This window comes from Dendrobates tinctorius, unplaced genomic scaffold (genome assembly GCF_039654945.1).
Source record: "Dendrobates tinctorius isolate UK_male_01 unplaced genomic scaffold, ASM3965494v1 ptg000004l, whole genome shotgun sequence".
NCBI classification, from domain to species: Eukaryota; Metazoa; Chordata; class Amphibia; order Anura; family Dendrobatidae; genus Dendrobates; species Dendrobates tinctorius.
The window spans coordinates 644,058-658,736 of record NW_027361672.1 but is presented as its reverse complement, the minus strand read 5'-3'; the positions used below and the strand labels follow the sequence as shown (position 1 = coordinate 658,736).

At 47.4% G+C, this 14,679-nt stretch overlaps 1 protein-coding gene across 2 annotated transcripts in view; it reads right to left on the bottom strand.

The window, feature by feature from the left end:
- KDM1B (lysine demethylase 1B) overlaps positions 1-9,385 on the bottom strand; it is a 132,340-nt gene extending 122,955 nt beyond the window's left edge. Inside the window, exons 1-4 of one of the 2 annotated variants that reach the window (XM_073566101.1) lie at positions 8,934-9,385; positions 8,721-8,845; positions 4,361-4,450; positions 3,952-4,063 (exon numbers count right to left, since the gene is read on the bottom strand). In XM_073566101.1, the coding sequence (XP_073422202.1) occupies positions 3,952-4,063; positions 4,361-4,450; positions 8,721-8,845; positions 8,934-9,041 (435 nt within the window). In that variant the 5' untranslated portion in view covers positions 9,042-9,385. The remainder of the gene's footprint in view (positions 1-3,951; positions 4,064-4,360; positions 4,451-8,720; positions 8,846-8,933) is intronic. The other variant, XM_073566100.1, reaches the window with a different exon arrangement.
- Positions 9,386-14,679: the final 5,294 nt, after the last annotated feature.

The window sequence follows — 14,679 nt, the reverse complement described above, 5'->3', positions numbered from 1 at the left end:
GGCATCCGTTGTTACAATCTGCCAATGAACAGGAAGAAAAGACCGCCCCAAGAGGATGAGAGGTGACGTCAACCACCAGTTGAGTGACCGCTTGATCCGGCATGAAAGACGAACAGGGCGATCCAGGGACAGAGCCGACCTGTTCCACCTCGACAGAATGGCGTGTTGGAGAGGTCTGGCGTGAAGTTGGGCAAAGGGAACTGCCTCTATCGCCGCCACCATTTTTCCCAGGACCCTCATAGCTGATCGGAGGGACGGAAATAGTGTGGTCTGCAGCGATCGCACAGCCTGCTGCAGGGAGAGAATCTTCTCTTGTGGGAGAAAGACCCTTGACCGACGAGTGTCAAACAGTAGGTCCAGAAACACAAGACGTTGAGTAGGGACCAGACAGGACTTTTTCCTGTTGATGATCCACCCGAAATCGGAAAGAGTGTCCAGGACGATCGTCAAACTTAGGCGCGCCTGCTGGAAAGAGGGAGCTTTGATCAGAATATCGTCGAGGTACGGAAAAAGAACGAGACCTCTGATCCTCAACAAGGCCATCAACGCAGCCACGATCTTCGTGAAGACTCTGGGAGCGGTGGCGAGACCGAAGGGCAGCGCGACGAACTGGTAATGTTCCTGGCGAACCGCAAAACGCAGGAACTTCTGATGTCCGGAGAATATGGGAACATGTAGATAGGCATCTTGGATGTCTATCGAACACATGAATTCCTGCTCCTCCATAGAAGCGATTACCGAATGAACCGACTCCATCCGGAAGTGGCGAAGACGAACTCTCTTGTTGAGCAGCTTGAGATCCAAGATGGGTCGGACCGCCCCGTCTTTTTTCGGCACGACAAACAGGTTTGAATAAAACCCTGTAAACCGCTCCGATTCGGGAACGGGCACAATCACCCCGGAACTGAGGAGAGAGTCGATGGCCGTAAAGAACCCCGGGATCAAAGCTGGATCTTTTGGAGGACGGGATTCTAAGAAACGATCCCGTGGAAGAGAGATGAACTCTCTCTTGTATCCTGACGATACAACCTCCCTGACCCAAGCGTCCTCTACCGAGGCCAGCCAGACGTCCTTGAAGAACAGGAGTCGACTTCCCAATTGGGAGGGACCCTCGGGAGTCCGAGGATAGTCATGTTGATGTGGGCCGACCCGATCCGGATCTGGATGGTCTGCCCCGCGAAGAGTGGGAGCGCCAGGAGGGAGTGGGTCTGAAGGAAACTTTCTTCCTATCTTGGTGTGCCTGCGGTCTTTGCTGGTTGGAGGAGGTCTCCGCCGTATTGAAACAGCGGTAAGCCTGAAAGGGTCGAAACTGACGCCTCAGTGGGGGTCTGCGAGGTTTGGCCTGAGGTAGGAGAGAACTCGTGCCTCAGGTGGCGTCAATAATTTGGTCCAATTGGGATCCAAAGAGGCACCCTCCCTGAAAAGGCAGATTAGTAAGAGACTTTTTAGAAGACAGGTCCGCCTGCCAGGCCTTGAGCCAAATTGTACGTCGGATTGCCACAACGTTACTTGACGCCTGGACTGCGCAGGATGCGGCATCCAAAGAAGCAGAAAGCAGATAATCCCCCGCATGGGAAATCTGATTGGTGAGATCGGCCAATCGATCTGGTTGTGCTTTCTCTAGGATGCCCTGACGAAGATCCTCTGCCCAAGTGGCTATGGCTTTTGCTGCCCAAGATGAAGCAAAAATTGGGCATACCGCCGTCGAAGCCGCTTCGAAGGCAGACTTCGCTAGGGATTCTATGATCCTATCATTAGAATCCCTAAGAGACGCCACGCCTGAAAGCGGGAGAACCGTGTTATTAGAAAGCCTGGACACTGGCGGATCGACCGAGGGAGAAGCAGACCAGTTGTCCGTGAGCTCTTTAGCAAACGGGTACAGAACGCCGAGACGCTTCCCTCGTTGAAAGCGTCTGGTCGGATCCCCTCTTTCCCTGGTAAAAATCTTTCCAAACTCGGAATGTAAAGGGAATACCCTGGAGGGTGTTTCCTCCCGTCTGAACGAAACCTCCTGATCTGAGGATTTCGCAGGGTGGTCAGCAATGTCGAAGGTCTGATGGATCGCTGCAATGAGGTTCTGCACAGTAACCCTCATGTTCGCATCCTGATCCGAATCCAGCTCTAAGATCCCCTCAGATGATCCGTCCGAGAGCGCTTCACCTGACTCCGGAGAGGAGGCCGGGGAGGGAGGCTGCCGAGAAGGACTATGTGGTGACATGGGGCGAGGAGAGGAATCCGGCTGGGGATCCTGCCTGGGTCTTTTGCGACTAATGCTGGCCGACTCAGATGGAATCTCTCGGGACCTGCTGGACCCTGTAGAGTTGTCCAGGGGCAACTTATCCAGGACGGCTACTAGGGTCTGAGACACCCTGGTGAGGTCTGCCACTGACTGTGATAGAGACGAGGCCCAGCCAGGCATGGGGGGGAACTTCACTCTCGCCTGGGGCCCTAGATGGCTCCTGGGTGGAGTCAGGCTGAATAGGGTTGCTACAATCCAGGCAGAGGGAAGTGGACTGAGCTGAGGGAAGTTTGCGATTGCAAGAAGAGCACGCAAAGTACTTAACTAAGGTGCAAGAGGAGGCAGGAGGACGAGAGCGGTCAGACTTAGAATTAGACATACTGACGGACAGTCACTGAGGCAGTGCCGGAAGGTTGGGGGACAGGAGGCAGAGGAGGGTGTCAGTCTGCAGTCGCAGAGCTACTCACGGTCCGGTGTCCTGTCGCAGCTTCCAGCAAATGAAGTGCACGGCTAGTCTGGGCTTGCAGGGGGCACGGCAGATAAGACAGCATCCGGCTGACAGGCTGTGAAAATGGCGGCAGCCTGAGAACAGAGCAGGAAACGCGCACTTCCCTGCAGAGACTGAGGAAGATGGGCGGGGCTAACCTCCGATGTTAAAAATGGCGCCGTCCTATCCAGACTGGGGTGGGTGGAGACAGCGCCGCCTCAGGGAGACTTAGAGTGAGGGGACAAGGCGGTGGGCAGGCTTAAAGCGGGCGGGAGGAAAGCCCGCCCGAGAAAGAAGGCGGGGGGCGTGGCCGCGACGCAGAACAAGGCCCAAGATGAAGTCGGGGCCTGGATTAGATGATGTGGCCGCCTGTCAGCGCGGGGAGGCGCGGAGGCCCCGCAGCACTGCCGCGGGGACCGCTCCTAAGGCTCGCTGGGGCCGGAAGGGAGAAACCCCCCCCCCCCTTAGAAATGCACTGGGGGCAAGTTGCGGCAGAACAGGCCGAGAAGCCGGGGCCTGAATTAAATGCGGTGGCCGCCGGGAAGCGCGGGGCAGCGCGGAGGCGTCGCAGTACTGCCACAGTGACCTCTGGAGCTGACGAGGAGAATGGGACCCGGGCCTCATACTTACCCTGCCTGATCAGTCTCTATAATAAAGGTACCTTCATCCAGCGTGTGTTGTCACGAAGAGTATCCGCGCCTCATCCAACCGACAGGCTCTGGTAGGCGAGTGGGTGGGAGGCAGGGGACGAGGACCATCTGGATCGCCTGACACACATCCGTGTACGGTCTCCTGGTCCTGCTGTAGAGACCTATGAGGATACGGGGTGGCAGTACACGCCGTACTTATAGTCTCTTTGTGGGACTACAGTTGTGACTGTTCACACTGTATCCCTCCGGGAACCTGAAAAGGAACGACGCACAACGAGGTAGATATGGGTCTAATGAAAGACCCGTGTCCACCTCCTACTGACACTAAGCTAAACTGAGGAATCTCCTGCCGGTCGGTGGGGTGTACACTGCGGAGGAGGAGCTAACCTTTTTTTGTGCATAGTGTCAGCCTCCTAGTGGCAGCAGCACCCATGGTCAGCCTCCTAGTGGCAGCAGCACCCATGGTCTCTGTGTCCCCCAATAAGGCGAACGAGAAATATGGCATGTTTAATTGTGGAACAACCCCATTAATAACATCCAAATTTTAGCTACACAAGTTAAATCAAATATCTCACCCAATATGGAAGCTGCTGGTCAGCCATGAATGCCTTAGGACTTGGTTCACTTTTTCCATTACTTGTCCATGTACGTTTCCAAGTAGAATATTTGTCATAACCATCTTTGTGACTTAAAAAGAAAACATTAAAAATTTAGCAAAATGACAGTGACCAAAATCTTGACTTCTATCTTTCAAGCAGCGCGGAGTTAATCCACTTTTTTTTTTTTTTTTTTTTTTTTTTTTTTTTACACCCTGGCTGGTCACGAGGAGACCGATGAATCTGCAGCAGCTAATATTTCTAGGAGCCTGTGGTTGGGATCTATCTGGGGAGTAAAATCTGATCAGAGGTATTTCTTAATTCCCGGATAAGACCCTATTGCGCTTTTACTTTCCTTCCAGCTTTTTAGTGACCTAATATTACCTACCTTCTATAGTAGTGATCAAAGCATTCATTGCAGAAATGTTCCCCACAAGAAAGATGATACCATCTGGATGTGTAGCCATTTTTTGCACATCTGAAAACGAATAAAAGTCACGTTCACTTTTGATTAAACCACCAATATATGGACCCTTATACAATATAACAATCATGTAGATAAAATTCAAACTCAAAATTTTTCTCGTAAACCATTACTTCAGCACTCGACACTTTATAACAAGCAATGTCTTTTCTAAGATTAGCTCTTAAGAGTTCTCCGGAAAAAAAAAAAAAAAAAAAAAAAAAAGGAAATATCCCAAATATTTTTAAATAGCCCTGACCAAATTTTCGAACCATTTGTGGTATTTGAATGCAGAGTTGGTGGGATTATCGTTTTTTGATCCCACCATTACAGACAATGAAAAGTTGTTAATGGCTAATAAATTGCTCAGTAGCACAGATGAACCATCAGAGCACGCTAACCTACATGAGTTGATAATTTTACATAGTTATCTAATCTATTCTAGAGCTTTTGTTAAAGTAGTTTTTGAAACGTCAGAATAGAATGCTCGGCATTTGCTTACAACTTGCAGGACATATTGCTTTTGTTCTTCAACTTTTGTCAGAAGGTCGTTAAAGTCGGTTACTTCCTACCTCTTTTAATTTTTCTTTCCTAACTTTTGGATTTACAACCCTAGCGTGCTCTGATGGTTCATCTGTGCTACTGAGCAATTTATTAGCCATTAACAACTTTTCATTGTCTGTAATGGTGGGATCAAAAAACGATAATCCCACCAACTCTGCATTCAAATACCACAAATGGTTCGAAAATTTGGTCAGGGCTATTTCTGCAATGTTGTTGTCACATTCTTTATAGTCTAACAGACTATGCAAAATACCTAAATCTTAAAATACCTCAATTTGGATTTTTTCAAACTTTGAGCGACGAGCGGCACGGGTTAACGTCGTTTGATCGAGCTCAAATTTTGGCTCTCTCAGGCTGAGTTCACACGTGTCGTTTTTTTCGCGTTTCCGCGGCGGTTTTAACAGCGCGATTTTGCCGCGAAAAATAAGCATCCCATGCATTCCTATGGGATTCCGCAATGCTGTGCTAATGCTGCGGTTTTTACCGCGGCGGAATCGCTTCGCGGTAAAAACCGCAGCATGCTCATTAATTTGCGGAATCGCGGCGATCCCGCACCCATAGGAATGCATTGTTCCGCTTACTTTCTGCATGTGGCTGTGCACACCATGCGGAAAGTAAGCAGAACATTTGCGGATGGTACCCACGGTCTGGAGGAGAGGAGACTGTCCTCCGGGCTGTGGGTACCATATCCCTGTAAAAAATAGAATTTAAAATAAAAAATATTGTTATTCTCACCTTCCGACGTCCCGCGCAGCCTTCCCGCCTCTCTCCACGCTCTCGTTCCCAGTAGTCCTTTGCGAAAATGCTCGCGATGACGTCCCTTCTCGCGGGATCGCGAAGTCTCGCTGTCATTCGCGAGACGTCGCGATCCCGCGAGAACGGACATCATCGCCGGCATTTTCGCAAAGGATTACTGGGAACGGATGCGCGGGACGTCGGAGGGTGAGAATAACACCGTTTTTTATTTTTTTTTTACATTCTATCTTTTACTACTGATGCCGCATAGGCGGCCTCAGTAGTAAAAAGTTGGTCACACTCGTCAAACACTATGTTTGATGAGTGTGACCAACCTGTCAATCAGTTCTCCCAGCGATGCTACAGATCGCTTGGAAAACGCTAGCATTTTGCAAGCTAAATACGCTTGCAAAATGCTAGTTTTTCCCGCGGGAAAATCACGGGAATTTAAAATGAGATTTTCCCGCGGACTGGAATTCTGGGATTCTCGCAGTAATTTCCGCGAGAGTTCCGGTAGGTGTGCACTTAGCCTCAATATCTGGAAAGGGGAATCGTTTTGTGGGGTCCAGACGGACAAAATTCCGACATCGATTTTTTGCGGTCACCCTAGTGCACACAGTCTCTTACATTTTTCTTTATACTGACACAAAACATGTAATAAAAATCCATCAAAAAGTTATATGCAAAAAAAAAAGTATAAATAAAAACGTCAAATCTCCCTGCAAAAAGCTAGTTTGCATAAATCGCAAAGCATATATATTACACACACGAAATCAATCACTTGATTGCTGTTTTTTGTTCATTCTGTGTTGGAAAAATAAAGCAATCAAAACGTTACGTACCCCAAATTGGTACAAAAAAAGCCTCCATTCCAACTCACAATGCAAAAAATAAGCTCTCATATAGCTGTGTTCCCCCAAAAATAAAAAAGTTACAGCTCTCAGAAGATGACGAAGTTGATTTTTAATTAAAAAAAGGGGGAAAAAAAAAAAAAAAAAAAAAGTTGATTTTACTGTGCAATGGCAGCAAAACAAAATTGAATATATAAATCTGGTATTGCTGGAATCGCACCGTCCTGAAGAACAAAGTTGTCTAGTCACTTACAATGCACAGTGAACCACGCAAAAATAAAAATAAGAACTGTTCTTGTGCTGCGGTCTATATGTTCATTCAAACCCCCACACACAAAAAAAAAAAAAAAAAACCACACACACACACACACACTACAAGGCTTACATCGGGGTTTCTATATGAATCCCCCAAACCACAATTCAGACAAAACCCAGATGGAAGCACTCCCTTATGAGGCAGATGGAGTCACTTTGGACTGGTCTGTTTCGACGGTGTCCCATCATTTTAGGCGTCTTTTTAGCACACAAGGTGGGCATCCACAGATCTGTAAATGCCTAAATAGATGGATACTCGTGGAACTCCAACGTGTCTCCATATGCCTCATTATGGTGGTTAATTTTTTTTGGGGGGGGGTTGTTTGATTAGCATTTTTCTGGGATTTACAGAAAATTTCGATGTAAGGGCTCCGCATAGACCACAAGAATGTGATCCCAGCCTAATGCTGGAAGTGATCAAAAAAATGTTATGTACCCCAAAATATTACCAAAGAAACCCCTAAATTATCCCGCATCAAACCAGCCCCCACTCAGGTCCGTCATCTGTCACTGGAATTAACGGGGTTCCCACACGAAGTACAGAATGTCACGAGAAAACATTCTCAAAATTAGGCCTGGATCACACTTGCTAGAAACTCGGACGAGTCTCGCACGTCAATACCCGGCACTGCCGCTGGTACTCGGATCGGAGTGTTCAGCTGCATGTATTTCTATGCGACCGCACGCTCCGGTCCCGAGTGCCGGCGGCAGTGCCGGGTATTGACGTGCGAGACTCGTCAGAGTTTCTCGCATGTGTGACCCCGGCCTTAGTGGGATACGTTGAAGCGTTCCAGACCTATTACCACATAACGTGACAGTGAGCAGAATTGTAAAAATTGGCCTGGTCAGGAATGTTAAAAAGGGCTCGGTCATTAGCAGGTTAACTAAAACTACTGTGCTTTTGATATTTCCTGCTATTTGACAAAACTTTTCTGACACAGTCATGTGCGGATTACATGTGTTTTTGATGCATTTCTGTTGCAGACTAAAAATGCATGCATGTTTTTACCTGCGGTAGATGCAAGTCTATGGGGAAAAATCTGCACACTCCGCGTACCCACAAGAGACCGACAGGTTGCGGATTTGGGACTCGCACCGCAGGTCAGTTTCCTCTGAGTAAAAAAAAAAAAAAGCACAGTGGGACGGAGGTTTCTAGAAATCCCATCCGCTTTGCTGGAACGGTTTGACGCTGCGTTTTCACGTAGCAGAAATGCACAGCATCAAAAGCTCATGGTGGGCACATGGCGTACAGGGGCACCCTAGGAACTACAAGAAGAAAATGTTACATAGGAGTTTACTCATATGACTTTATAATTAGGAAATAACGCTCACTTTGCCATGAGTGTAGTCCACCGTGATGGCCGCCATCTACCTGTGAGAGAACGTTAGGGTGGTGCAGTAGGAAGCTCCGCTGCGATGACGAGGAGACCCCTACACCATGGACCGTCAGGCTCTGCCCAGGTCGCCGCAGACCGTCCTTCTGCCCATGCTCACAGTCCTCGTATTCTAGCAGTGTGACACACCGTGATGACCGCTGCTCCCTGCCCGCCGCACTGACCCCGCTATGCACATGTCAACATTATGCAGGTTTCATTGAGAATCTGCATAAAGTCCTGTCTGAATCCGGCCCCAGAGTGAACCCACTTGTGTTGGATGGTTCCTGGCTCAGGTCGCAGGTCACCCTGTGCAGTAGCTGGCTGCAGCTGTTCTGTATCCGCACACATTGATGACATCTGTCCCGTGTATCGCGCCCATTCTGGAGGCGATCTCCTGCAGAGTCAGGTTACAACAGCCGGCGACCCACAGACAGTAATGCCTACCTCTCCGCAGCACTGGCAAAGCAGACTGGGCAGGTAGCCGTGCAGCCGGCCTTCTCACACTTCCTGTACTTCTTCTCCAGGTAATCCTCCTCATCTTCTAGGGCCTCACTCGCCTTTCTCCTCGCCTGATGCAACCAGAAGGAAAAACAGCTCAGAACAAAAGGCACAAGCGGCTTCACCACACAGATGCCACAACGAGCACAGGGCACTCACCTGCCGCCCTGAGGATCGCACAGGCAGGCCGTCAGGGGACGGGGAGGGCTCGGACTGGCCGCCGCTGCTGCCGCTCTTCTTCTTTCCTCTGCCCTTAGCACTAGACATGGCTGGGGAGGATCACAGACACACGCAGGTCACGTGTACGCAGGGCCGGCAGCAGCAGGTCACGTGCGTACAGACAGCGACTTCCGCTCAGCACTCTGATTGGCCGGATGACTGTCACTAGTGAACACGTGACACAACACTGATGACAAAGATGCTACTTAACCCTTTCCAAGATGTTACGTAATTCTAGAGCGGCGAAAGGAAACGCTGCGAGCAGCCACCTCCTCGGCCGGCGCGCCAGTTTTGACTTCGCAGTGGGAGTGGCAGTGTTTGGGAGCTGCAGCGCTGATTGGTTCATCAGGGCCAGTGAAGGCGGGCGCAGTTAGGAGCGCGCTCAGTTGTTCCACTTATCGGAAGTCTGAACAAAATGTCGGGGGGGGATTGAATAGGCCACGACTTTTATTGAGGAGGTTACCCAATAACTGACATGAATAAATATCAATCAAACTTTAATCAATAAATAGTTAAAAGAACCAAACCATGAAACTATCACAAAGTGCAGACGGCATAGCTGGCGACATAACCCCCAGCTACCAACAATGTGACAAGACAAATACAAAAATTAGGGGAGGAAGGGCGGGCAGTGTTCCTCCTCTTCTTTCTTCAGACTGACAGGAAATCTTTCAGCACCAGGCATTTATCAGGAACACTCCTTCCCGCCATTTTCACCATCCAATCAAATATCTGTAAGAAAGATGTCTGCCCTGCTACCAAGGGCTAGAATTAGTACGTGCTCAGCTGACCCCTCAGAGCCACCAATGTAATGGGGTCCTGAAATCTGCCCAGTCACCAGCACAACCAAGCACAGAAAAATATTTCATCTTAAAATGACACCCGCAGCCATTATGGATAGAACAGAAATAATATGAAGAAAGACACCATAAATGTAATAACAGCGATGGCCAATAAAACACAGGCCTAATGGGGCTGTGACACAATGTGTGCCCTTGGTCTAAACGCCTCAATGGGGCCCCACCATTCTTTTGATAGAGCACCATGTAATACCACAAGTTTCCTGGAGAGGACGCTATTTTCCCCAGTAAAAACTGCCGAGGGTTTTCACTGCCTGACCCGCAACTATCAAGCCCCATACTGACACACAGGGCTCACACGTATAACATGGCCGAGTGCTGTCTCGCCCAGCACTCGACCCAGTGTAAAACTCTATGGGGCAGCCCAGATCTGCCATTATTTTCTCATGCCAATTGGATCATAGCACGTTGCGATTGACTGCGAAACTCGGCTCACACACATCCATACACGCAAGGCTATGGCTGCTGTGAAACATCAGGCTGCACTCGGATTTCATCTGTAGTGCGATTGCCGTGGACACCAGCAATGGAGAATATGGAGAAATTACTTTCTCCGTCTCCTCCGCACCTGGGCTGTTCACTATCATGTGAGACAGAGCACAGAGCGCTGACACTTGGCTCATGCGCGCAGCAGAGATTGATCCTAGAGTATTTGCAAAATCGGCCCCGAGAGAATCGACTGCCGGGTGACCCCAGACATATACATACACATGCATATTCGCCTCAACACACATACTCACTGATTCATCATACAAACATATAATTATATATACACATGCACACTACACTAACACACACATACACACACACATGCACATTCATCTCAACACACACAGTTATGTATTCTCACCTCAAGATAAATACACACTCACATACTTATATCAACAAATATACACACATGCTCACTTACCTCAGCATACATATTCACACACATACTTGTGTACACCCCTTTCAGTGCTGCAGTGCTAAGGATACACCTCTAGCACTGGGAGACACAAACCATCACACTTCCCTTCAGTGCTGGGACAAAAACACACACCCCTTTATTGCTGGAGTCATACACCCGCTTATTACTGGGGACCTACACAAACCCCTACAATGCTCCATGCTTTGGGGACACACACACACATATGTACACACATATACATACACAGGCACGCACACCTATCTTCTATGCTGGACCTTGAAAAGTTTTCTACCTTGAAATTGCCGGTCCATACAAGACACACTGCAGACCACACAAATGTAGGTGTAGCTTACCTTTATACACACAGAGAAGCTCACACATACACACACTCATTTATGCACACTCACCTCAACACACACACATATGCACACTCATCTCAATGCACACATATGCATACTAACCTCAACATACATGCACACTCACCTCAATACACACATTCACCTTAACACACAAACGCACACACAATTTCACTTGCCTCCACATATATAGATACAATCACACACACTTGCCTCAACACACAAGCACATATAAACGCACTCACACGCACACTCACCTTAACATACACACATATGCAAACTCACCTCAAAACACATATACACACATGCACACTCATCTAAAAACACACATACATGTACTGTACACTCACCTCAACATAAACATTCATACCTGTATATACCCCTTCAGTTTTGCAGTGATAGGCCGGGGTCACAGTTGCGAGTTCAATGCGAGAAACTCACGGGAGTCTATCGCATCAATACCCAGCACTGCACCTGCAGTTTGGACTGGAGCGTTCGGCTGCATAGAAAGACATGCAGCCGCACACTACGGTCCCAAGTGCCGGCAGCAGTGCCAGGTATTGATGCGAGAGACTCATACAAGTTTCTTGCATTGCACTCGCAAGTGTGACCCCGGCCATAGGGACACATACACGCACCTCTTTAGAGCTGTGACACACACACCATTACACACATCCATTTGTTGCTGCAGTCATCACACAAACCATCACACACACACCCCATTAACGCTGGGGTCACACACACATCCCTTTATTACTGGGGACATACAAAAATCCCTTCAATACTGCATGTTTTGAGGACACACAAATTTGTCACACATACTGAACATATACAGGAACATGCACGCACACACACTCCTTTTGTGCTGGACCTTGATAACTGCAGATCCTATGATCCTCACTTCACAAATCTCAGTAGAGCATTGGGTCAGGGACAGGAAGGAAGGAAACAATGCAAAAATCATGGGCATGATGAGGACACTGTCCACATAGTACACCCTGCAGACCACACAAATCAAGGGATAGCTTACCTTTATACACACTGGGAAGCTCACACATGCGAACAAACACATACACACTCATACACACGTACATTCACCTTAACACACAAACGCACACACATCAACACACACCTACTAAATCATGAACACATACATACACACTTGCCTGAACACACAAGCATGTACAATTGCACTGTTGGAGACAGAAACACACACCCTTTTATCAATGGGATACACACACCATCACACACGCTCCTTCAGTGCTGGGCACAAACATACACTGACACACATTTCTTTATTGCAGGGGTCATCACACAAACCAACACACACCATTAATACTGGGGTCACACACACGCTCATTTATTACTGGGGACATACACAAAACCTTTCAATGCTGCATGTTTTGGGGACACACACGGATGTACACAGACATACATACACTGGCACATGCATGCACACTCACCTTCTGTGCTGGACCTTGAAAAGTTTTCTCCCTTGATAATTGCAAGTCCTATGATCCTCACTCCACAAATCTCAGTACAGCATTGGGGAGGGTCAGGAAACAATGCAGTTATTAATTATCTGCAAAATTCATGGGCATGAAACATTGACACTCACCTTAGCACATATACACCCTAACACAAGTATACACATACATGCACATTTAGCTCTACACACAGAAGCACAAACTCACATGCACACGCACCTCAACACACATACACACATAATACAAACCACTGTAGAGTCACGTTAACCACACACATTCACAAGCGCACTCATCTCAACACAGACACATACACACACATGCACACTCAATTAAACACACAAATATGCGCACTCATTTTAAAACACATATACTCAACATCACTCTTTCAGTGCTACAGTGCTGGGGACACGAACACACACCACTTTAGCGCTGGAATTAAAAAAAAAAATTACACGCACACCCTTTTAGTGATAGGGTCACACTCATACCCATTTATTCCTGGAGACATACACAAAACCCTATATTGCTGCATGTTTGGGAAACAGACGCACATATGTACACACACATAAATACACAGGCACATTCACGCACACCCACCTACTGTGCTGGACCTTGAAACGTTTTCTCACTTGATAATTGCAGGTCCTATGATCCTCACTGCAAAAATCTCAGTACCTCAGTACAGCATTGGGTAAGGGACAGGAAAGAAGGAAACAATGCAGTTATAAATTGTCTGCAAAAGTCATGGGTATGATGAGGACACCATCCACACAGAACAAACTGCTGCAGACCACACAAATCAAGGGATGGCTTACATTTACACACACAGAGAAGCTCACACACACAAACACATACAAATATACATGAACACACTCATTTATGCACACTCACAGCAACACACATATGCATACTAACCTCAAAACACATGAACACATATTCACCCATGCACACTCATCTAAAAACACACTGACTGTACACATACATGTACACTCACCTCAACTTACACACTCATACCTATATACACCCCTTCAGTTGTGCAGTGATGGTACACATACACACACCCCTTTAGAGCTGGGATAAACACAATATCACACACTGACACACATATCCATTTGTTGCTGCAGTCATCACACAAACCATCACACACACCCCATTAACGCTGGGGTCACACACACCCCTTTATTAGTGGGGACATACAAAAATCCCTTCAATGCTGCTTGTTTTGGGAACACACACATACATACACAGGCACATACACCCACCTTCTGTGCTGGACCTTGATAATTGCAGGTCCTATGATCCTCACTGCACAAATCTCAGTACAGCATTGGGGGAGGTCAGGAAACAAGGAAACAATGCAGATATTAATCATCTGCAAAAATCATGGCCATGATGAGGACACCGTCCACACAGGACACACAGCACACCACACAAATCAAGGGATAGCTTACCTTTATACACACAGTCAAGCTCACACATACGCACACAAACACATACAGTATACACACATGTATGCACACTCACCTCAATAAGCATACACACCTGCACACTCACCTCAATGCACACATATATACAGTTGTGGCCAAAAGTATTGACGCCCCTGCAATTCTGTCAGATAATACTCAGTTTCTTCCTGAAAATGATTGCAAACACAAATTCTTTGGGATTATCTTCATTTAATTTGTCTTAAATGAAAAAACACAAAAGAGAATGAAGCAAAAAGCAAAACATTGATTATTTCACACAAAACTCCAAAAATGGGCCAGACAAAAGTATTGGCACCCTGAGCCTAATACTTGGTTGCACAACCTTTAGCCAAAATAACTGCGACCATCCGCTTCCGGTAACCATCAATGAGTTTCTTACAATGCTCTGCTGGAATTTTAGACCATTCTTCTTTGGCAAACTGCTCCAGGTCCCTAATATTTGAAGGGTGCCTTCTCCAAACTGCCATTTTTAGATCTCTCCACAGGTGTTCTATGGGATTCAGGTCTGGACTCATTGCTGGCCACCTTAGAAGTCTCCAGTGCTTTCTCTCAAACCATTTTCTAGTGCTTTTTGAAGTGTGTTTTGGGT